Genomic DNA, 25,892 nt, shown 5'->3' on the forward strand with positions numbered 1-25,892 from the left:
TCAACTTTCCCTCTGTGTTTCCTAATGTTTACATTTGAAAACTTTAACCGGCCAGGCTAGCAGAGTCAGCAGGAAACTGGTGAGTTGATTTCCTGATCCTGATGAGGGACTTGAGAGATGGCTACAGAAATGGTCGTGCTAGCTGAAGCTCATCTTATCCACCGTTTCCTCAGTGTTTACTCTGATGTTTATATTTGAAAACTTGAGTCAGCTGGCTAGCTAGCCCAGGCCTTTCTCTATCACTCTGGCCCAGGCTAGTCCAGTAGAAGCTAGTAGTGTTGGGAGGAGACTGGCAAGTTGATTTTCTGATCGTGCGCCTTCTAGAATAAGATGCAAGAGTAATGGGAATGAACTGCTTCTACACATATTTTTTTCATTATTACTGTTTTTGGGAGCGTGCCTATGTTCCCACAGCCCTATGTTCCCACATTTCTAAGATTTTTTTCAAAATTAGGCCCTATGTTCCCACAGTTCCCAACATTTGTAAGATTATTTTCCAAAATTAGGCCCTATGTTCGCCTAACCCCTAACCCACCCTAACCCTTGAAGGGAAATGTAGGTACACAAGACCTAATTTAGAAAATGTCCTAGAAATGTGGGAACATAGGGCTGTGGGAACATAGGGCCTAATTTTCAGTGAAAAAAAAATTCTTAGAAATGTGGGAACATAGGGTTGTGGGACCATTGGGCTGTGGGAACATAGGGCTGACCCCCTGTTTTTAATGCATATGTTGTAGGAACTGACAGGATCACATGACACTGAAATTGTATCAGTGAATCAGCCCCCCCCCAAAAAAACAAAAAAATAAAAAAATCTGCTGAACTCATGTTTTATTGGCACTGCCTCAGACAGATGATATGTGAGGCTACTAGCTAGTTGTTCTGGGTCTGGTCTGAATCTGTGAGATAACCCCACCCCATTCATTTGAATATAAGAACTGGAAATAAAAAGAGAGGGAAATAAATGTGGCCTTTGTTGTTTTTGTTGAGGGGTGGGGAGGGGGTTGTGGAAACTGTGTATTATATTATTGTTGTTGTTTATTACTGTTTCTAAATTAATGAAGTCCATCTTTATTATACCTGTTAATGAGCTAACAACAAAGTAGTGTCTGGGTGGAAAACCCCTTTTGAAACTAAGTACTTTGACAGAAAGTAGTATTTGGGTGGAAAATTTTTAAAACAATAAGTAGGCTGCTTGGACAGAAGGTAGTATTTGGGTGAAATAAACCTTTACAACTATAATCATTTGGACAAAGGTATATATATATATATATATATATATATATATATATATATATATATATATATATATATATATATATATATATATATATATATAAAACCTTTATAACTATAAGAACTTTGACAGAAAGTAGAATTTGGGTGGAATCAACCAACGTTAAGGTCCTGGAAATGCAGTCCCAGAAATGCAGTCTCCGCCGGTACTGCAGCGTGCGTGACGAGCCACATGATGTCTACGCGATAACGTCATCAGGAAGGGTAGTTTTTTGACGGCAGGACGAAGAATCTCTATGCGAAGAATATCTGTGTTCATTTCAAACAGCCAAATAAGCAAGTATTATCGATACGTTCTTTCTTTTATAGTAAACGCTTTACTCTTGTTGACAATATGTTGTTGCTTCTAAGTATTTATTGGTAAAGAACACGCTTAACGTTAGCTGTTTAGGATAACGTTAGCCAGTGTATCCTAAACAACTGAAAGCTGCCAAGTTAGCGCCAGTTAGCTAGAAAGCTAACAGCTGAGCATAATTGTGTAGTTACAGCTTCCCGTAACTTGCGGCAATATACATACATATACATAGCTACACAGCCACTTGAGCTAACTGGCTTAATACGTAACGTTAGATCACAAATGTGTATGCGAACCATGTTAACGATACGTTCCCATTGTGATTTAACACACATCACTAGTCTTACCGTTACATTTAATTGATTTCAATCATCTTAAATGATTTGACATTAGCAAGCTAGCTTGTTAGCGAGCTAACAGTTGTTATTCAGACTAAGTTATACAAGCTAATCTCTCCCGTCAATAAAACAATAAAATCCTCATTATTCCCGAGCTGTAAACGGACCATGTGACACGTAGCAAGAGTGACACTACTTTACCGTAAAGTAAACACATTCAGTTGTACCACCCCACCCACCCACCCCACCCCAGCATCAGCTGTGTTGATGCTCTTGTTACAATGGTCACTCTTGGGCCCACACTATCATTGTTCTTGTCTTGCCTATTTAAATCTTAAAGCAAACCTGACAGTTAAGGAACACCTTTGATGGCATCTAGCTTGTTAAACCTTTTTTCCTTCTGTTTGTCTGCAGCCAAAGCTCTCCAACTAAGGCACTAGCACTCTCTGGCAGACATGTCATACGGCAAAGCAGAGAGCTACCGCCCCGTCCCCCGGGACTTCAACACCCTCATACAGACATGTAGCTCCAACATCCAGAAGATCACACAGAACAGTAAGTGCTTCACTGCTCTATCGGTAGTTCTTTTTGTTTCAATGTGAGCAAGACTGGCCACATTGTTACTGGCTCACTTACTGAAGGGTCATTCCATACCAATCCGTGTATCAATCATTATTTTCATATTCAATAGGGATATTCAAACCGGACAATTTGTTATTTCATCAGTCATTCATGAATGGACTGTTTGACCTACATAACGAGACATTTGAAGATGTCATCTAGTATTCTGGGAAACTAGTATTCACTCATTTTATAGACCAAAAGTTAAATCTATAAATAAAAAAAAAAATACTCAATAAAAATGATCATCAGTGAGTTGTAATAATATTACATACATTCTGACTATGCATAGACCTAATCATTAGGATTAATATGTTATATATGCAGAGTTAGTCAGGCAAAGGTTGGCTTTTATACACATAAGATTAAAAAAACAACAATCTGACCACATATTGCCAATCTCTGTTATGTGAAGCTGCAGACCTTGCATGTCCTGCAGAAAAATGCCAATGTCAATACTGCATCAATTCATAAAAAAACTTACATTCATATCAATTATAACGACTGAGGTCCCATCTCTGGCTGCAAAGAAATATCTTCTTATGTTCAATGTAAATGATGGGGGACAAAATCTATAGTCCTTGTTCTGGATCTTCCAGAGTGCTTGAGTACCAAATTCCTGCTTTGTCTTACTCAACAAGGAAGCCCCCTATGTGGAAGAACAAACCTGATTACTTTGACTCCTAATTTGTAATTTAATTCTATGTTGTCTACTGACATTCAAATGTTTAACAATGTTGGATGACAGAATGTTTACTGGTCTGTTGAAATCTGATGAGCAGGGGTGTACCAGTACACAGGAGTCATGACGGCGTTCATACCCCAGCAGTCACGGTTTGGTACAGCAGAAAAATAAAAGAAATGCATAAGGATACGTTTCTTTCATTTGTTTTGAGCAGACGGTACAAGTTTCAAAGACAGACCAAATCCTCCTGCTGGGGACTGAGGCAACATTTTGCCCACCGTCAACTTTGGTAAACTATCTGAACTATAAAATAAACAATTTTGTATTACACTTTACTGACTCTGAACAAACACTTTCCCAAAAGGCAATAGGTCACAATGGGCTATAAAAAAGCATCTCTATTGCCATGACATTGAAAATACAAAATTAATAAATAAAAAATGTAACTTGTGCGTTGAAAAACTCAATTAGTTCCACGTCGGCTATATTCAAAGCACCCACACCTTTATGTAATGCACTTGGGGGTGGGAAGAAAATGGATTTTTAGATGCGTTGTGAAAAAAATCTCCCCAAACATGATAAACTCGCTATCGTTTATAGATAGATCACTTCCAGACATTGCCTCCAGTTAGCAGTCTGTTATTGGCTATTGGTCGTTCCAGTGCAGTTGGCTGCAACAAAGGCTCCGCTGATGGACTCGCGACCTACGTATTACATGTCATTCCGCCTTCTATAACTTTGTACAAATATGTGTCTAAAGCCCTTCTCGTGTTAGCGAACACACTGAAAAACTTCTGGCGGCCCAAAATAAAACAACAATTCAGTAACGCTGCAGGAAAAGATCCTCGGGGAAACACTGCACTTCAGTTTGATTTCTTATTTCTTCTTTGCAATGCTGGGAAATGTGTTGGCAAATGTAACCTTCCAGTTGACACATGTATTCCATTTATTACTAATAAAAAAGATGTATAAGTTTATTTTAAATATGGATCATTACAAATATCCTAGGTGAGTAAAAATGTTGATGCGTCAAGATGTGTGCGTAGCTGACGGGAGCTTGCCGGTGGGATTTCTAGCTCAGCAGTGTGACTGGCCTTCACCCCAGTCAGCTTGTTGCTAACCTCAGCACTAGGCCTGCTATGCTATACGTTGAAGGCCAAATATGCGTCAAACCATTCTGAATGAAGTAATGTGTTGCTGCAGAGACGTCCCAGCCTACAAGTCCTATCCTACAGACTAAAGAAAACATCTTTGTTTGAGCCATGTTCATATGCACACGTGCACCGTTGGCCCGTACGGGTGTTGTTGCTTTACTGTGGCGTGTTGTGCCATTTGTATACCCAGATGAATTCTTCCATTCGTAGATTGAGTCTTCTCACTGTGTTTTGTTCTCCCGACAGCTGCTCAGATCAAGAGCATGGTGAACCAGCTGGGGACCAGTCAGGACACCAGTGAACTCCAGGACCGTCTGTACGTATCCACCGTATCACCACTGACATCCCATAATGTTTCTTCTCTCGACACAAGCTCTCACTGTTGTCTAGTCATCTTGATCTGTTGTGGTTAGAAAAGTTGAACTTGCCTCAGAGCTACTAAACTGTCCAAAATGACATGTGCCTCCATGATTACTGTATCAGGGATGGTTTCTTTAAAATACACATCATGGTCATCCTGAAGGCACGTTAAAGCTCACTTAAATTACTAGGGGTGCAACGGATCACAAAACCTACGGTTCGGAACGGATCACGATTTTACGCGTCAGAAACTACGCACTTTAGTCCAAACCACAATCTTTTTCCTAAATTTATTAGTCGTTTTGGTGCCTAAACATAACTATCGTCGCAGCATAACGCTCACTTTTTGTCACCTAAACTTAACCGTAATGTCCGCCGAAATGACCGGCAGCTCATGGTTTCCTGTACCCTGCTCAAAGCCCCCTATTCTCGGGTAACTGAACCACCAACTGCCACTGATACGACGGAGCTCTGTAGCTGGCGTCACAGCTTTTTGAGTTCTTCCGCTCCTCCAGTAGCCATGACTGTCTCTATCAACTGATTTTAACATGCTCTGTTCAAGTGTCCATACAACTAGGGATGTCCCGATCAGGTTTTTTTTGCCTCCGAGTCATTTGATTTTGAGTATCTACCGATACCGAGTCCCGATCCGATACTTCTATAATAATTCAACTTTATAATACCTCCAGACCGCAGACATACTCGCGCTTTCCGCTTCAAGCTGCTTCCGTGTTCTACTTTGCCGGCATTTAACCAATAGCGTCTCTGCAACAAAGTGATGTCATGCCGCACACGTTGCTGTTTCTGTGTGGAGTCAAAAGGGTCTAACTCTGTGCCACCACATAACTATAGATGTGTTAAAAAATAATGAGAATATATATACATATATATATCCGAGTCCTGATCGGGAGGTAACGTCCGATTCCGATCGAGTCTGAAACCACGTGATCGGGCCCGATTTCCGATCACGTGATCGGATCTGGACATCCCTACATACAACTGATTTTAACATGCTCCGTTCAGATGAACAGAACATTGCGTTGCAAATTTATTTCACACTATTATTATGGTTAAACTTTGCAATGAATCCACAGTTCACAATCATTCTGAATCGTGAGTGTTGATCCTTATGGACCGCGGTCCGTTACGCCACTATAAATTACACATGTACTAGAATACTGTCCTGTCAAATATGCTAGCAAGGTGTTCATTATCGTGCAGGATGATGGCTGATCAGATCAGACCAACTAGCAGTCTTTTGTGATTCTGTTGGTGTTTTCACAGGCAGCAGATACAACATTACACCAACCAACTGGCAAAAGAAACCAACAAGCACCTGAAAGAGTTGGGATCAATCCCTTTGCCCACATCGCCCTCAGAGCAAGTAAGTATCGGTCTATGTGTTGATTTTGTTAAAGACATCACTAGCATACAGTGATGAGTATGGTGTGAGTTAAGGCCCTGACGCACCGAGCAGACGGCAAAGAACTAGTGGCAAAGAAGCCCGACTGTGGCGTCGCCTCAAGTCGCCTGTGTCTTGGACACACCACAAAGACTACCATGTAGGTTCTGCATTAATGTCAGTCTTACCCTATCGGCGGTCCCAGCATACTGCCTTTACTACCTCAGCAAAGGGCTGGTTACGGTGACCACATAATCAAGGTTGTTACTGATTGACAGAAAGGCAAAAATGAAAATATGTTGGTGGTTTGAATTGTTTCCATCCCAGCTTCTCTCCAACAGTCTGATTTAATTGATATGGTGAATTTGATTAGATTTTTGGCATGAAGAAATCTGTATCTGTATGTATTCTTCCTTGTCTTTCTAATTGGCGTCACACCATCTCTCTCCCTGTGCTGTGTGGTGTCCAGAGGCAGCAGAAGATCCAGAGGGACCGGCTGATGAATGATTTCTCATCAGCTCTCAACAACTTCCAAGCAGTCCAGCGGCGTGCAGCGGAGAAAGAGAAGGAGTCGGTTGCCAGAGCGAGAGCTGGATCCCGCCTTTCAGTGAGTAGGAGTCAGTGCCTTCACACCACATGGAGCACATAAAGAATTCACCTTCCCACATTAGTGAGACAGGAGTGATCAAACGTCAGATTCATGTGAATCATGTCTTGATAATCTGTTTACTTGACTTTGGCAATAGTGGATTTTTCCCTCTCCCTCAGACTGAAGACAGTTCTCGGGATGAAAAGCTTGTTTCCTTCGATAAGTAAGTGACATTGTCATTCATTCTTTGCAAGGTGTATTATGGAGACCCAAAGTTTTCCAGATGAATTAAATAAATCAAGACATTAGAAAAGAAATGCTTGTATGAATAAATACAGAAAGAAATGTAACCATACGGACTAATTCGGTAGCTCTCTCACTTTGTCAATGGTGCACAATAGTGAAAAGCATCTAATCCTCTTTAAGAAATAACCCTGCTGTATATTTAGTATTTTCTATTGTAGTTGGCATTCTCACAAATCACACTTGTGTCACTAAAACTGAAAAAAACCAAATTACAGTCAACATAGAATCTGTTACAATAGATACATGTGTTTGACAGCCAACATTATGGAAGATATACAATGCCAAAATATGAACAAATCAAACAGATCTGTGATTGGACAGTTGTTGTTGATTGACAATGTGTTTCCATCTCAAAAAAGAAAAAGCTCCCTTGCACCTCCTCATAAAAATGAAATGGCAGTACTTAGCTTTTAGTATTGCAGGTCTCTGCTGCTCTCTTCTGGACAACTCTGACATGCAATACCACGTCGTTTCTGTGTGGGCGTTTGATTTTAATGTGGCATGGAACATTCGTATCACAATTCATTCAAGAGAAAAAGCTCAATAATTGTCCTTTTAAAGAAATAGAGAGAGCGCAACACGTCACACACTGAAAGCCACGCCCAGCGGAGGGCAAAACAATCAGCGCCACAATATGCTAACAAAGTGCCTGTAGCTAGCTAAAACATCAGATCTAAGCATGTCAAAGTGTTATTTTAGCACCCTTTGTCTACCAGAGATGATAAGTTAGCTAGTTAGTTAATAAGCTAATGTTAGCTTGCAAGCTTAACTTACAGAAATATAGTTAGCCTAAAACTTACATTTAGATAATTGTCTTGGTAACAAAATGCTTGCTGCACACGTAACTATGGGCACAACGTTAGCTTAGTGTCTCTCCATTCTCTCTGCCGATCTCACGTCTGTTTTTACTAGTTTTTCTGTACGACAGCTTATAAATACTTCTGGGTTCTTTTCCCTGTTGGTAGTGCATCCTACCACACAGCAGCTTTTAGACATTTTTCTGTTGTTTTGTGCCAAAGAAAAAGAAAATCCTACTGACAATGTAGAATAAACAGCAGGAGGAAGGCCAGCTTCAGTTTCTAGACATGTTGAGTTTTCTGCTGTTACAGTAAGACATTATTCCAACTGGTGGCATGTTTTATGAGATGTTGTCCTGTGTGTGTGTGTGTGTGTGTGTGTGTGTGTGTGTGTGTGTGTGTGTGTGTGTGTGTGTGTGTGTGTGTGTGTGTGTGTGTGTGTGTGTGTGTGTGTGTGTGTGTGTGTGTGTGTGTGTGTGTGTGTGTGTGTGTGTGTGTGTGTGTGTGTGTGTGTGTGTGTGTGAGAAGCCAGGAGGACTGGGGCCAGATGAGCGCCCAGGCAGAGGAGGTGGCCATCACAGAGGAGGACCTGGAGCTCATCAAGGAGAGAGAAACCAACATCAGACAGCTGGAGGTCCGTACTCTAATACTCCCATTACAGAGCCTCAGCCCCCAGCACGGCTACTGGCCATGTTCTGGGAGGGAGCACACACACACTTGCCACAGCTCACTCTAACTTTCCCTGTGTGTGTGTGTGTGTTTCAGTCTGACATTTTGGATGTAAACCAGATCTTCAAGGACCTGGCAGTGATGATCCACGATCAGGGAGAGATGATTGGTGAGTAGTTTCTCTCTGAAACACACCAGTGGACAACGCACATCTGAACAGCTGGTGCTCTTATTTTCTATTCAAAGTTGCACAGCAGCAGTGAGACCCAAACCACCACTACAGTGTATATGCAGGAATATGATAAGGAACATTCCTGTCTGGTTATTTTGTCCATAAAGAAGTTTTTCAATTGAATTTTTAGGATATTTACTGGGTATTTACTTTAACACCATATACGTATGTCCATATTGTGACTGAGTTTACATATTCCCCACAATGCTGAATGAACATTGATGAGTGTGTGAATCAACAGCAAACGGGAACAACCAAATGGCGTGTGCTAGTTCATTATTTCAGAATGACACAGAAATCATGTTTATTAGAGGACGAGAAATGCTTCTGCAGTTCTCTGAATAACAAAACCGTTCTGAGGTCAAGTTTAGGAAACCAAAACTACTCGTTTAAGGTTAGAGAAAAAAATCAAATAAAGCAACAGTGGCTGTTTGGAGGAGATGGCACATGAACTGTGCTGTTAAAGGCCGAACATCTACGGCATCCTACTTCAGCCTTCACTTATTCTCTCTCTCACACACACACACACACACACACACACACACACACACACACACACACACACACACACACACACACACACACACACACACACACACAGGAGATGGTGTCTGGAAACAGGTGACCAATCCTGTTTCCTTCATGCTCTCTGCTTTCTGCTGACTGATAACTGAAGAAGGAAGTAGGCGAGAGAGTTATGAAAGATCTAGATTTTCAGCTCAGGGAATTGCGTATAGGCTATTTGTCGGCTTCTTGAATTATGTTTTTATATTTTTTTATTTGCTTTCACGATCGCTTCCCACTGCCAGGGGTGCAACTGAAATAATAGGCTAAAGCAACGACAGTTCATGGAAAGCACAAGTGTAATTATGGTCAGATCTTGTGCCTGACTGTTTGGGAAGTGATATTGATAAGCGTTGTGATTTACGCATAACGGTGTCATTTTTTTTTGCCAGCTTTCCTTCCTGTTTTAGGACGCAGCGACTGTATTGCGTTTTTCCTGTAAGACCGTGTCTGTGTTCTTCATATTTATGTAGAGTTGCTCTTCTTATGTAACATATCTCTGGTAGATGTTTGCGATTGGTCATGCAGTGCAAACACCGCCTCTTTTATGTGAACGTGCTGAACTAGTTGTTAACCACCGTCGTGACACAGCTTATGCGGGGCCGCGGTTGTTAGGTTAGGTGAAGCCGGGTAACTGAAATAAATCCAGGGCATGTTGATCTTGATTGGTAGTACAGGCCTCTGGCCAGTCGCAGGGTGAGAGTCGTGGGCCTGAGCCTGCTGTGTTTTGTGCCCTGCAGATAGCATCGAGGCAAACGTGGAGAATGCTGAAGTTCATGTAGAGCGAGGAACAGAGCAGCTCCAGAGAGCCGTCTACTACCAGGTGAGTCAGCAGCTGTCACTCTGAAGGCCTTTTCACAAAGGGGACCAATCAAAAATACGGTCGTAGACTATTGTTCACGTTCAACCCTTTCACACCAGGGCTGACACCGATATTTGTGTTCCAAGCATTCCCCCAGAAGTGAAAGTTTTGCACCGTCACACAATCATCGACTGATGGTTGTTTTTCCTAAAGTAAACCCACAGTCAACTGGGCCGTGGTAAACAGCTATGTGATGGTATTTCCTATGGGCAGGGCCGAACAGGCATGTTATTCACTGCCCTGCTTTTCCTCATTACATTACTACAAAACGCAGCACAATGTTGGCTAGTGCACATGGAATAATTCTCTTTATGTTACCTTGACAACAAAGTATGTTTATCCCTCTGACCCCATTTCCACCCGGCGTTAAAATCCGTCCTAAGTGAATTCTGAAGTGTCTCGAAATCCGTCCTGAGTGACCACTTGTGATCAGATCTCACTTTCAAAACGTGTGTGTGTGTGTGTGTGTGTGTGTGTGTGTGTGTGTGTGTGTGTGTGTGTGTGTGTGTGTGTGTGTGTGTGTGTGTGTGTGTGTGTGTGTGTGTGTGTGTGTGTGTGTGTGTGTGTGTGTTCATATCATAACTGCCTGAGCAATGCTGGTGGAATCCCAAGCATTGCCTAGAGTGGAATCCAACAGCTCCAGTTTGAACAGAAAGAAGACATGCCACACATTGAAATAGTTATTATGAAGTTATGAATAATATGGTGTGATTCAATCAGCATCTATAGGGCCCTAACTATGGACTATGTGTCATTATTTTCAGATTTCTTTTTTCATGTTCATTTTGTCAGTTTTAAAGCCTTGTTTTGGATGTTGCATTAAAACAGTTGTAGTGGTTTAAGGACATCCCCACTACCTCGTCCAGCGGTTGGACATGCTGCGTCCCGTGAGAAACACAAAAAGACGCCACTCAAGTTCATCACTGGCACACAGTTAGCACAAACTAACCTGGTAGCATTGTAATGTGCACAAAATGTTTGGGTGCACCTAAATGAAAAACGTTACATGCACCAGTGCAACCAATGTAAAAAGTTAGCCGGAGCCCTGTCTGAGAAAACCTATTGATCATGTGAGCAAAAGTCATTTTATTCTTGATTGGCTTTTATTTATCGGGACCCGAAATCAGCAAAAAATCACAACTGCTTCAGGAAATAACCCAGTGAAATACCAACGTTTCAGATTCAGTATAGACTCTTATAGCGTTTTTCCATTACATGTTAACTGCTCGACTCGCCTTGACTCACCTTTTTTGGTTTTCCATTATAAAAAAAAGTACCTGGTACCTGCTAAGATGTACTTTTTTTAGTACCACCTCCGTCGAGGTTCCAAGTGAGCTGAGCCGATACCAAAAGGTGACGTGAAAACCTGCAGACTGCTGATTGGTCGGAGAGAATCATCACTAATCACTGCGTCATCACTGTCCTGAACAAACCCGCCATTTTTAAATAGTTTAGCCAGCGGCGTTTTTTTTTTGCTGCCTCCAGCTCCTTTTGAAACTAAATTAGTCTTCTGGCTGTGGCAACATGCCGAGAATCCAAAACAACACACCTTTAACGTTCTGTGTGTGTGTCGCGTTAGGTCACGGCAGTTTCCTGCAGCGTCACTATGACAACCAGGCATGCTCTGCGCTTGAGGCGGTACTAAATCTGCAATGGAAAATGGAGGACGGGGCACCGCGGCCGGGTCGAGTAGAGCTGGTACTAGCAGCGGGTAAGCGCCATTTTAAAAAAAAAAAAAAAAAAAAAAAAAAGCAGATAGCAGGTACTTTTTCATAATGGAAAACCAAAAAAGAATAGGGTTGGGTACCGAAAACCGATTCCACTATGGAACCAGTTCCTGCACAACCGGTAGGAATCGGAACGGATTGGAACGCAAATTTCGTGTTCCTCATTTCGGTTCCACTTAATGTGTCGACTGAAATATTTTCCCTCTGTTGCTCCGAAACGGAAGTAAAAACATCACACTTTCTCTGTAGTCTACCTTTAGCTAGCTACCGTAAATGTAGGCTACTTTTAAAATTCCATATTTTCCCTCTGGGCTCACCAAAACGGACGTAAAAGCATATTAACCATTCACTACACGTGGTCGCTAGTAAACATATTACACTTAGAAGAATCGGTTTAGGAATCGGAATCGTTTTAAAACTACCGGTTTGGCATCAGAATCGTAAAAATCCAAACGATACCCAACCCTAAAAAAGTCGAGTCGAGCAGCTACCATGTAATGGAAAAACGCCAATAGATATAGATGGGCTACATTTTTAAATAGACGTGCTATTTACTGGCACAAATGTGTGAAAGACCCTCAGTGCTGTCCCTAACACTAACCGTCCTCGCTCTGCTTTTTCATCCCAGCAAAAGTCCCGGAAGAAGATGTGTATCCTGGCTCTGGTTTGTTCCATCGTGCTCGTCATACTGGGCATCATCATTTGGCAAGCTGCTAAGTGAGGTGACTCTGCACAGCCCATGTGTCCCATCCATATTTTACTCTGCCCTTCCCACATGCAAGTACCTGCTTGGAATCACGAGAAGAAGAAGAAGAAGAAGAAGAAGAAGAGGCTTCAGGGGTTAGATCTGTGCAGAGGGGGGGTCCATGTGGAACACACTGAATCGGAACTGATCAAGCCTGTTTTTTGTTATTTAAAGTGAGATGAAGGACTGAGGTGATGTAGGGGAGCGACCGTTCATTTCTTGTCTAATTTACTGCACTAACACTATCTGTCACTGTATTTCAGAACAGGCTACACAAATAAAGAAACCCACGACTTGTCAAAGTAAAGTGATCTGGTTTTAAGGGGCCGTCATGTTTTTGTTACTTGTTGTGACATCTTCTGATGTAAAGTGTGTGGCGTGGCTGGCTGACTTGTATGACTCCTGGTGATTGTAATATACATGTTGTAAAATGAAAGCTCGAACAGATTACCAATATGAATCCAATCCATGTCTGTAAATATTACAAAGTGCTGCGTTATATAAGAACATTATGGATCATAAATAATGTCCAGTCTCCAAACGAACCATTTTTAAATTGATTGACTCTTGACAGTATGCATAATAAATGTCTTAAACCCTTCAGCTGGTCTGGGCGTGTCATCACTGTTCTGTTCTCGTATCCTGCAGCAGGTTCTGGCTGGATGGTTAATGCTGAGTCACATTCCTTCGTGTCACTGTGACAACCATGACCTCAATAAAGTGAATGCTAAGATCTGAAACATTAGGACTGGGAGATGGCTGTTCCACACACACACACACACACACGGATGCCCTAGACACACTTTAAACTAAAAAAAGATATTTTAAAAATGTCAAATGTACATCAAATCACTTGATAACTTGGAAATGTTCAAAAGTTATGAAATAAAATATATAAGAGCTGTCACTCATGGGAAAAAATGAAATGATCTAATTCATGACGTCATGAGTTCAACCTGAATCCAATCAAAGATTCATGTTTCAGGCCCTGTTTACGCGAGAATGCTCACGAGTGAAAACGTAAAAACGTGCCTTTCGTTTAGACGGCGATGGCGTTTTTGGGGCTTAAAAGCGCAAAAAAGTGAAACCACCCTACAGGGTGGGAATCTTAAAAACGCTCCACCGTCGCGTTCCCGTCTAAAGGGTAAAAACATAAAAGTCTGCCGCCTCTATTATTGTGGTGGCTGGCGACCCACCCCATATTTCGTTACATAAATCAAAATATAGATATAAGAGATTACTCGCCCATGGCCACTCCGCCGTTGGGTATCCACAGCCTGACTATACTTGGTCCGGATGGCTTTCAGCTTTACCGATAGCGTCTTTGTTGTGTGGATATGATGTCCCTCCGGGTACAGGATACTGCTGAAGAAATTCAGTCCATATGTCTATATATGTTGACTGGCAGGACTCCCAGTCCACGCCCTGTTGTGCCTTTGTGGCTTTGTAATCTAAGGTTGTTTGGAGCAATAACTCCACCTCCTCGTCTGCCAGACAAAATTGTCAGCTTTTGCTTCACCATGTTTTGGTTTCGCGCTACTAGGGAGAGAAGTAGAAGGAAGGTTCTACGCAGGCGCGCAGACTTGGTGGTGTTGTGTGTTTAGTGAAGATTGAATAGTTTCTAATGCAGTGACAGGATGTATGGAGGACGGCCTGTGGAGATGTAATGAATCAGGATCAGTCATCCATAATGTTGGGTTGGTACACTCCCTGTCCCGCTGCCAACAGGAATAGGTCTGGTTTGGTGACACACTGTAAAACAAAACTGCCTGCAAACAATTATCTGAACCCAGCAAAACAGCAGTCAATGTGAACCAAACTGAATACCTTCACTGCTTTGACACGAGCTGCATCCAATGACTGCATCTCCTCACTCAGAGTCCATGCTCACATGCTGATGACCAATCATCATCACCAATCGCAGTTGGCAGGCGTGGGCTTTAACTCTCGCCAAAATGCACTTCAGCAGTTGGTTTTTCCGGTCGCCGCCATCTTGCCAGTCAAAAAGCGTCGATCTCCGAATGCAACGTAACAGGGAGGAGAGTAAAGATGGAAAGCTCCTAAAGCTTAGTTCCATATAAATGCACGGATAATTCGTGCGTGGGATTTCCCCCTTTCTGTTCTATATATCCCTGCCTCTGCTCCCAAAATGTACCCCCCCCCCACACCGTCAAAGTGATCATCTACTTCACCAATAGACCCTATATTATATACCTAAAATAGAAGTATTTTAAATTAAGTAAAGCGCTGTAATGTGAACAGTTTATGCATAGAACGATAAAATGCGAGCTGGTTGTATTTAGGCGCTACAGAGCTCCTGGACGCCGGCTACCAGCGGCAGTTGTTTAGCCGCCAATAGGTGACTGTGAGCCGGGTACAGGCACCGCCAGATGACGCTCCCTTTCAGGGGCCGTGGTAGTGGAGTTTAGCCTGAAAAAGTGGCCGTCATGCAGTGCTGACAGTTAAGTTTAGGAAAAAGATGGTGGTTGGGATTAAAACACTCCAGAGGAACGAAAAAGCGTTTCCTGGGTGAAAGTATTTTGTTTTCACAGCGACGTGAACTCCGCTCTCCAACTTGAAAGCGCTGTGTTTTATGTTGACACCACGTTGTGCTATTTCATTCTGAGATTATTTTCCATTAGATATTGAAGTTCATAAATAAATGTTTTGGCATGGCTGGCTGAGTGGCACCATATCCATGGTATTCGAAGGGGGATTTAATTCTTGCATGTTTTGTTGTGCATTATCAAAACAAATCCCCCTCTCTGCTTTTTCACAAATCGCACCCTGGACGGACCGATGGAAACACGATGCCTCTGGCCACAGCTGTCAGAGGCATGGAAGGGACATGCAGAGATTTTATTCAGAGCTGAGAGAGACCTGATGCTGTGTAATAGTCCTGAGTTCTGACATACAGGAAACATTCGATACGTGCTTGGAATTAAACAGAGTGTGTGCTCTGTGAGAGGGAGGAGACAGAGAGAAGCTCAGGGTTTATTGGAAAAAAGTTGCCAGCGAGCAGGTCAGGTTCGCAGACTTGGTTACCATGGTAACAGACCCAGAGATTAGGGGACATCTATAGTTCGGTAGACTCCGGGGTGAAGTTGCATCATTGTTGCATTTTTCATTTGCTTGGCTTAGAGTTCACACTGCACTTTGTTAAACACCAGACATTGTGAACACAATGGAAATAAATGGTTGCTGTCAATTTGACAGAACATCTGAGTGAAACTGGCCGAAACCTCTGCTCTCAGAAATAATGGAGCATTGTAGCATCTTGGGTTTTCTGGTTCTGCTTTAGTGTTTCTAATATTTTAGAAGAAGGCGAACAATGAACAGCTGACAGACAGCAAGTGAAGGAGAGAGAGAGATGATGATGATGATGTGTTGTCACTTGTCACAGACATTCTCACCTAAAGTGAACCGAACTATAGAGCACTTGGAAGAGACCCCCATTTTCAAGCCGACCAGAGTTCAGTTGTTTGGTCCACACAAGAGTTTGAATGAGGGTTCGATTAAAAGGGACCAAACTGCTCAGGTGTGAAAGTAACTTAAGTTACCTGTCTTTCTGGAACATCTCAGGGTTAACAAACTCTTTCACTAAACCTGAAAACTGCACAGTCTCCTTTAAGATGAAGACCTGTCCTGGCGTTCTTCATCCAACTTATTCATATATTGAAGAGCAGCCAGCCACCTCTGAGTTTCCTTCGTATTCAATGAATCTGCAGCTCACAATTATGTCCAGTGTCCATGTAAGGTGACCTTTATGTAGAGCCGTGGACTGTGAGGGTGTGGAGGTTGGGGTGGTGGATGGGCTGTAGTGCACCACCATAACCTTTATAACCATTACAATGCCAGAGATGCAGAGTTGATGTGAAGATATATATGGTAGAAGGAAAGAGTTTCAAAAATGTTGCGGTGCACATAATCTGGGGTTTTGTATATTCATCAAACATCAACGTTAATGTCTGGTGACAGGGTTGAAAGAGAACAATAGACTTTGTGATGTAATACCACCTGGAAGTTTTCCTGGAGTGAAGTATAAAGGCATGTGCAGCTGAGGGAAACACTGCACCAGTGAAGAACCAGACCAAAACCCCTTCCAGCAATCACTAGGAAGACTGCATCTACCAGGAGGGAGTGGACAACTGGAGAACGATCAAGGATGACCCTCCCATCTGAGCCTAGAGAGCCCCCCCCCCCCCCCCCAATGACTAATCAATTCTAAATGTATGTCAAGTTATAAAGCAGATAGAACCTATGTGAGCCAGTTTATGTAGCACCAAGAGTCCCAGAGGGATGTTCAGGTTCCTGTTGACCTTATTAGGCGGTGTTTGTTAGTGACCTGTTGGTATTTTACAACTCCAATGTGTTCCCAGTACAGAGGGCTCCTGGCCAGGAAGTGGAACCACTGGCTTCCAGTCCACTCTGAATGAGAGCGAGCTTTGGTTGTCCACCTGCGATGTCAGTGAAGCATAGCTATAGACCATTCCAGAGCTGAGTGTTGGACAACATATTCAGTGAGGAGAAACCAGACGCTGGAATGATGGTGTGACGTAGAGCAGGGAACCAGACGATGAGGAATGGTGTTACAAGGGGATTGTGTGGAAATAACAGTACACGCAGTGCAGAATCAAGGTGGGGCTCACTGACTGGGAAAATTGGTTTGACCACCTCATCCACCTTCTTTTTCCTCTTTAATTATTTCCAGATGGGCCAAATGTTGAAGCTGGAAGGCCTTCAAGGGCCTCTCCTGTCTGGGTGTGGGGGGTGGGGGGTGGGGGGTGGCAATGTGATATGCCACTCCAGACTCTATAAAGGATCTATGGGATTGCTTTCAGAAATCCCCTCTCTTGTCAGGTTCCAGCAGCTCTGCTCCCAGCCTGTCAGAGGTAAAGCATGCCTGCCCTCGCTCCGTGCCAGAGGTATTTCCTCTCAGACCTGCACCAGCGCAAATCCAAGGGGACAGGTCCAGCTCTGCCAGTTCCAAGCAGTCAAAACAGTCCTCAGCTCCAGCCAGTGTGGACAAGGTTCCTTTCAGCTGGCAACTCTATGCAACTATGCCTTCAGCATAACATTGATACTGCCTAGTCCATCCAGGAATGCTGTGTGGACTAGCCAGACCCCCCTCCGCAGCGCAATGGAGGAAGGTCTGGCAATGTGAGACTAACAAATGGCAAACCCAGGCAAGATCAGCGAAGCACACACAGGTTGTCGAAAATAAGCGAAATAAAAATAAATATACAACCATAATCCAACTTAAAGCTTTAGTGCGCAATTTTTGATATTAATGAATGTCCGTTTCATACAAGCCATTGCCAAATGAGTTGATACAAAGCTAATTAAGACTTTCAGCTCCACACAACTCTCTCTGTATTTCTCAGTATGGCTATGTTCAGAAGATTGTGTCGTCCGGCAACTTTTCCGCGCAGAAACTCAAGTGAAGATAATGACCTATTCTGAAGAGTCAATCATGTTTTTTTAATCCTCCGTGTCCTCCTTGGCTACTAGCAACTGCGTGGAGGAGGGGTGGGGGTGGTGCACGATTACGGAAGGCTTGTATCATGTGGACACGCCCACAGTTTTGTTGTCATTACTTAGAATTCTTAATGGGGGAGACAGAAACCATCAGCAGCATTTAAGAGCCTAATGGCAGAAGGAATGAAGGAATTCAAGTATCTGTTGGTTTTACATGGGCGGCAAGATAGCGCCGCCCTGATGGCATTAAAGAGAATACACAAGAAAAAACATGGCCAGAATTACCCATGATTCTCTTAGCTTTCTGGACTACCTGTTTCTTCCAGAGTGAACTCAGGTCTGGTAACTCAGTCCAGTGATCTTAGAGCAGATCTTTACAATGTTGTTGAGTCTTTTCACAGGCATAAAACCAGAAAACGACTGAAAAAGTTAAGAGACTTCCAATAAAGGAATGATAAAAGCTACATAAAATTTCCTCAGGGACATTAAAAGAATTCCTTCCGTATCAAGAGGATTCTTTGTTGTCCTTGTTTGACAATCAACTGTATTTTTATCAAACTTAAGGTTAGAGTCGAATATGGTTCCCAGGTATTTATATGAGTCAATGATTTCAACATTTCCACCATGGATGATGCCGCGTTAGGCTCAAGACAATTCTTCCTAAAATCAATAATTAATTCTTTAGTTTTTGTCACATTGAGGTCCAAGTAGTTGTACATCATTGTACAAATGCTGATAAGGTGCAACCATGCCCCGATACTGCCCCCTGAAGAAGAAACAGTAGGGCAGTGGCATCAGAAAATTTCTCAAGGTAGCTGCCCTCTTCAGAAGTCCTACAGCTGTCTGTGTATATAATGAAAAGCAAGAGGGAAAGTACACAGCCCTAATAATAATGCATCTTATTACTGCAAAAGCTGAAGAAACATCAGCAAATAAAAGTCTGGCATGGGATTTGGGTTTTTCAAGGTGCTTATATACTCTGTCTAAAATAAATAACTTAGCATTGTCCACTCCTTTCCCTGCTTGATAAGCAAACCTAATGGATCAAGTTTGCCATCAATAAAGGAGAAAACATTATCTTTTAAAATGTTAATGCCACTGGTTGGAAATCATTCAGTTCTCTGGGTTTGCTTCCCCACTGAGCTGGTCAGCACAGTACTTCAGGGTGCGTCCACAGATATCGTCGTTGAGAGGTACCAGAGACTTCAAATATCTTAAAAATCTGACCTTTTAAAACAAGAAAAGAAAGAATTAAAGACATTAGCCAAGTCAGCACTATCCACACCATTTATATTGATTACCTGCTTGGAATGGGGCTAACCCTAACACTAAGCGCTGGACTCAATGCTGGTGCCTCTGCTAAATAGCCTCATGAAGGAACTTGTCTTGGTGGAACGTGTACGTTCAAAAGTTGTGCAATAGAAAACTCAGATTGGACAGATAGTCTAGCTAGCTGTCTGGATTTACCCTGCAGAGATCTGTGGAGCAGTTAACCATAGTCCTCATAAATACACCAGAGTTTAGAACGCCAACACAAAGAAAGAGGAAGGTGACGGACATCCGAAAATGAGGGACATCCGGCAGAATTTCCAGCAGCACCTGAACAATCCCGGAAATGAAACGTCGTCAATATAGACCCGACACAGCGTTATGTCAGAGACCTGAGGTTTTGACTAACGAGAAGAGTGTTTATTACTCTACCTCTGGTTAAACTATCAGCTGGCTTCTGGCGAGCAGAATAAACCTTTGTTCAGTCTACTCAGACCCCCGCTGCAACATTGCATTACTTTGTGGTCTAATATTTTGAATGACTGTAATAAAGTTCACAAACTCCACTGTCACAAAGTCTACATCTCTGTGTTGGGAGATAACACAGTGTACAGTATCAAGCACAATTAAAGCTGCAAGCAGCGTTGGAGGGGCCCTTGCACCTCCTTGCGCGTTGGGGTTACTGGCGGACGCCGTTCCATGCGCCCGTGTATTTGCGTGACCGTCGGACATCGCAAACCGTCACCAGTCAAAAAGGAACTCTCTGCTGAGTTCAATGATACCTCACACAAGACTCTACATTAAACGGTTCAAAAGGCATACAAGGGGATGTGGCCTGAGTACATGGGCGTGGTTAAAAGGTGTGGCTCAGTGTCACATGTAGACCACACATTATAAGTTGTAAATCGGATGATGTTTGTCATATAAGGCTGATATCCTGTTGCCAGCGGGGGGCGGTATGACCAAAAGTCAATTTTTTTTTTCTGTAGATGTCCTCAGGCCTAGACCCTTGTCAATCGTGAGAAACTTCGGGCAGATATGACAATGTACACTAAAGTTACAACAACTTCTTCGTTCATCGACAAATGCTCAAAATGGCCGCCACGCCCACACCGTTTGACGAAAAGTTTTGCTTTTCATTAAGGTGTTGAGCTGGCACACAACAAATTTGAAGTCCATCGGATGAGATCTGTAGGAGGAGGTTGTTAAAGTATAGCACCTTGACTTTTAGGCCTACTTCCTGTTGCCACTAGGGGGCGCTATAACTTTGAGCCAATATCGGCCTGTAGATGTCCTCAGGGTTGAACTCTTATGAATCCTGAAAAGTTTCAATGCAATTGGACAATGTACACTCAAGTTACACCCACTTCCTGTTTCGATGGCGAAATGCACAAAATGGCCGCCCCGCCACGGCCAGGCCCTATGACGAAAAGTTTTTCTTTTAATAAGTTTTCATCTTTAACGTCTTTAGATGGCCAGACCAAATTTGAAGTCGATCGGATGAAATCTCTAGGAGTTCGTTAAAGTACGGCATGTGGAAATGGCCAAAATCGCACAAATTTCGAACTTTCAATTCAAAATGGCGGACTTCCTGTTGCGTTAAGGGCATGGGTCCAATGAGCTTTTTTATACGTCTTGACATGCTACGTATGTGTACCATGTTTCGTTAGTCTACGTTAAACGCACTGCAGGGGCTTCCATTTTTGTGTGCCTATTCACGAAACCTTTAAAATGTGTACATTTTCACCAGGCTTGATGCGACCGCCAATTTTGGTGAGTTTTTGAGTATGTTAAGCCCCTCAAAAAAGCAATTAATTTGCAGAAAAAAATTAATTGATTGAACCAACTCAAATCAGCTGTTCTGGAACCAAAAACTCAGTTTCTCATCTCAGGGTAAATCAACTCAAAGATCAGGGTTAAACAGAGTTTGTTAAACCTCCTTCCTGAAATGGGCCTGGTAAGCTTTAATGTAATTTCTCAACTTAAGTAAAAACCATTCCATAGTTTCAAAGGTAAATCTAATAAAGCCTTTGTAAATGGGTTTAGCCATGAACAATAACTATATAAAAGTAATGTATTGGAAAGTACATAAAGTACAAGAATCTTAATTTCTAGCTAGTACATACCCAGTCATGTCGTTGTAAACATTGACAGACAATGCTTCAGACACTGTGTGACCACAGCTGGTAGTGTTCTCAGGCCATGACGAGGTGGGTGGAAAAACACAGAAGTGGAAGAGGCAAGTTTAAGCTGGCAAAGCATGTAGGAATGTACCAGACTTACCAAACAAATCAAATGAAAAAAGTGAAAAGAGGAGGAAGGTAGTATTGTGGTCCATAATTAGAATCAGGAAAAGATGTATTGCCAACTAAGTAACACTTACAATTAATTTGCCTTTGTGGACTGTGCATACATGAACATATTAAAATGAAATATGTACAATATAACTGTTTCACAATAAGAAAAGAAGGCTGTGTGGTTCAGTGCAGGATGTGCAAAGATGTTGAGGAATGTGCAAAGGCTATGGGTTAGGATTCAGTCCAGGAGTCCCAGCTATTTATATCCCCCCACCTCAGCTCATTAAAGACGAGGTGTTTTGTAACCCCAGCAGGTGACCCAGAGGCCAGCACTGGCATCAAGTCAAACCATCTGTCAGGAAAAGACAGACTTTTTCCGTTAACCTTTTTCTGGGTGGCTAAAGGTTAGTTTTCTGGAGGTGTTGTGCAAGCTCTGGAATCAAGTAATAAAAAGCCTCACTTTTCATCATGTTTCTGGACATCTGACTGAAGTCGACTGGGTGCATACTGTGTCCAGATCATTAGCACAAATTATAAATACGAGACTGTGTTCTTGCGGAGAAAGAACTGCTACAGGTGTAGAAAACCTCATGCAAAAGATGACCGATGTCCAGCGAGGAATGCTGAATGCCACACATGCAAAAAGATGGCACACTTTGCTGCAGTATGCCATTCATACATTGTCAACTAGGTCAGTGCACAGGATGGAGATAAGCAGAGCCAGGCTCCATTCCTCAGGGAAATCACACAGGTGACAGATACCACTGATGCATGGACGGTAAAGTTACCAATACAGGGCATTTTTGTGAACTTTAAAATTGATACTGGGGCAGATACGAGTGTAATAGCAGAAAAGACTTTTAGCTTAATGGAAAATAAGCCAAGACTGAAGAAAGTCTACACACCACTGGATAGCCCAGGGGGCAGGCTGAGCTGCTTAGGCTGTTTTATAGCTAAAACACAAATAAATCAGAAGCAGTTCAAATTCAAGGTGCATGTGATTCGTGGGGATGGCAACCACCTTCTTGGGAGAAATGTAGCTGTGGCAATGGGCCTAGTGAAACGCATTGGAGAAATAAGACAGCAAACCCCAAACTGACCACGTTTATCACGCTTCTTTAACAGACTTCCTTTCGGAATCACTAGCGCGCCTGAAATTTTCCAGCGCGAAATGACGGATCTTCTGAAGGACCTGGAGGGCGTGGTGGCATACATGGACGACATCTTGGTGTATGCAGAGACAGACGAACAGCACGAGGAGAAGCTCCAGAACACCCTCAACACATTGAGGAAAGCTGGGTTAAAGCTGAACCACGAAAAGTGCCTGCTGCGTCAGCGACGACTCAACTACTTGGGCCACTGCATCGATGAGCATGGAATCCACCCAGATGAGACCAAAATCCAAGCCATCACACAGCTGCAACCACCCAACAACGTGCACGAGCTCAGAAGAATCCTGGGTATGATTCACTATCTTGGCAGGTATCTCCCACACCTGTCAGATGTCACCAAGCCGTATCTCCCACACCTGTCAGATGTCACCAAGCCGTATCTCCCACACCTGTCAGATGTCACCAAGCCAATGACTGACCTGCTTAAGACTGAGGTAATGTGGGTTTGGGGTCCGGCCCAAGAGGAGGCCTTTAAGAGGGTGAAACAGCTTGTTACAGAGGTCCCTGTGTTAGCATTCTTTGATATTAAAAGAGACACTGTGGTTAGTGCTGACGCAAGCAGCTATGGTCTGGGGGGGGGCCTACTGCAGTCATATGATGGACAATTAAGGCCAGTAGCTTACTGTTCCAGGACTATGACTGATGCTGAAAAGCGCTATGCGCAGATTGAAAAAGAATGTGTTGCTGCAGTCTGGGCATGTGAAAAATTCACACGATACCTGTATGGTCTTGACACGTTCACACTACAGAGTAATCACAAACCACTCATTCCACTTATCAACAGTAAAGACCTAGATACAATGAGATGTCAGAGACTGTTGCTGCGCATGATGCGTTATAACCCTACAGCGGATTATGTTTCAGGGAAACAGTTGGTCATTGCAGACACAATATCCAGACACCATCAACCGGAGACAGCCCAGGACGTTGCTGAGCTGACCAGTGAGCTTGAGGCGTACGAGGAGGCCGTTACTGAGACGTGGCCCATCTCATCCAGCAAGCTCGACATGGTCAAACAGCAGACACTCCAGGATGAAGAACTGCAGCTGCTCAAACACTATGTGACTGGTGAGTGGCCCAAGCACGCAGCCAATGTGCCACTAAAGGTAAAAGCCTTCTACACACACAGTGACCACCTCACTATATCACAAGGGCTTGTGTTGTACAACAACAGGATGGTGATTCCCCAGAGCATGATAACTGAGATACTTGAACGCATACACGACAGCCACCAAAGGATCGTAGAGTGCCATGAGCGAGCTAAATGCAGTGTGTGGTGGCCAGGAATAAGCAAAAACATTCAAGAGATAGTCAGCACCTGCAAGGAATGCCAGGAGATCAAGCCAACTCAGAGGAGAGAACCTCTGATCTGTAACACCACTCACGAGCTGCCCATGGGAGAAGGTAGCAGCAGACATTTGCCAGTTGAAAAAGGATAACCTTCTAGTAGTTGTAGATTATTTTTCAAGATACATTGAAATTGCTCACCTCACTAACATGTCTGCTGATACGACCATAGCTTCTCTGAAAAATATATTTGTTCGATGGGGTTGTCCAAATGAACTGATTACTGACAATGGACCCCAATTCTCAGGGACTGTGTTTGCGAAGTTCGCAAAAACATTTGATTTCAGACACAACTACAAGCCCTCATTATGCACAAGCCAATGGGGAAGCAGAGCGAGCTGTGCAAACAGCTGATGTTGGGCAGACAAATCCGCTCCACACTTCCTACCCTGGTGGTTAACCTCCAGCCCGCATGGCCAGATCTTATGTTGTATACTGATCTTATGTTGTAAAAAGTGTGACAAACTGACAACTGTGCCAAGCTGCGCTACAGTAGAGCCTACAACTCCAGGCACAAGGTCAGACCTCCAACCGAGCTACAGCCGGGGACCCGTGTTGCAGTAAAGCTCGACAATGAGAGGGGCTGGACTAAATCAGCTTCAGTGGTGCGGCACACCACGGTCGTACATTGTGCAGACGGAGAAGGGAATGCGCCGAAGGAACAGACACCACCTCAGACCCATCCTATGGGCTCCAATGGCCCCTCCACAACAACAGGTACCAGTGGGTCACAACACACAGCCAAGTGAGGGGAGTAACACACAGACTGACTTACCTGACTTACCTTGCAAAGGAGATCAAGGTTCAATCGCTCACACTGCCACTGCACCCGTGTTTCCAGAGACTCAGAGACACAGTGGTAGAACGGTGAAACCACCAACCAGATATGGAGAATATGTTAATTTGTGGAATGTATCACAATGAATAGAATGTGATACTGAAATAGAAGAATATGTTATGAAGTTAACTAAGTTGAATGGTTTTAACTTTTACTGGAGTTGTTAGAAATGTACTGCATCTCTTAACAGACTCAAAGAAAGGGAGATGTATTGTAATGGTACTAGTTTGTTTAGCGGATTGTTACATCGTGGGTGTGTTAGAGTTAGAGTTAGAGTTATAGTATCAATACGCGGGTGGCCGACAGGTTGATTAGTGAAGCTCATGTGTTCCTGATGTCTAACTGTTCATTTGTGTAACTGTTCTGCAATAAAGCCAAATACAGTGGATAACTCTGTGAATTATTCATACAACATAATTCTACAAGTGTGATATGGGAAGAGGTGCTTAGATCAGCGCCATCAGCAGAAACATTCCCAGCAGAGGATTAGCTCACTGGGGACACACCTCTGGAAGTCCTGTTTTCATTATTTCATCATGTCATACAAAAACAGCAGCAAAGCCGGGTGCCAGGACGCAGACGGATGAAAACAGAAGGGAAGGGGGCTGAAGAGTACTGTCCCATGTTACAGACTAGACAATAATAAATATTCGGATATAATGTAAGATTGAAGTGTTGAAATTGTGTCTGGGAGGTGGAGAAGTTTACATCACCTCAGCACAACCTAAATCCCCAAACCTTTGCACTTTCCTTACACATATGTTTTCCTGAGTCAATTTTTGCAGCCTTTTTGTTCATTACATGCATAATATTGACATGAATTTACGGTGGAAGTTCAAAGTGTAGAGT

General features: G+C 43.1%; 1 protein-coding gene across 1 annotated transcript; it reads left to right on the forward strand.

Annotated features, from left to right (window-relative positions):
- Positions 1-1,421: 1,421 nt before the first annotated feature.
- stx12 (syntaxin 12) lies at positions 1,422-13,245 on the forward strand. Its single transcript, XM_031279097.2, has 10 exons — positions 1,422-1,572; positions 2,344-2,484; positions 4,636-4,705; positions 6,034-6,133; positions 6,621-6,758; positions 6,920-6,963; positions 8,372-8,477; positions 8,609-8,681; positions 10,049-10,131; positions 12,526-13,245. The coding sequence occupies exons 2-10, from the start codon at positions 2,385-2,387 to the stop codon at positions 12,616-12,618; spliced, it is 807 nt and encodes a 268-aa protein (XP_031134957.1). The 5' UTR covers positions 1,422-1,572; positions 2,344-2,384; the 3' UTR covers positions 12,619-13,245.
- The last annotated feature ends 12,647 nt before the right edge of the window (positions 13,246-25,892 follow it).

Source organism: Sander lucioperca, chromosome 16, assembly GCF_008315115.2.
Source record: "Sander lucioperca isolate FBNREF2018 chromosome 16, SLUC_FBN_1.2, whole genome shotgun sequence".
In the NCBI taxonomy this organism is placed as follows: Eukaryota; Metazoa; Chordata; class Actinopteri; order Perciformes; family Percidae; genus Sander; species Sander lucioperca.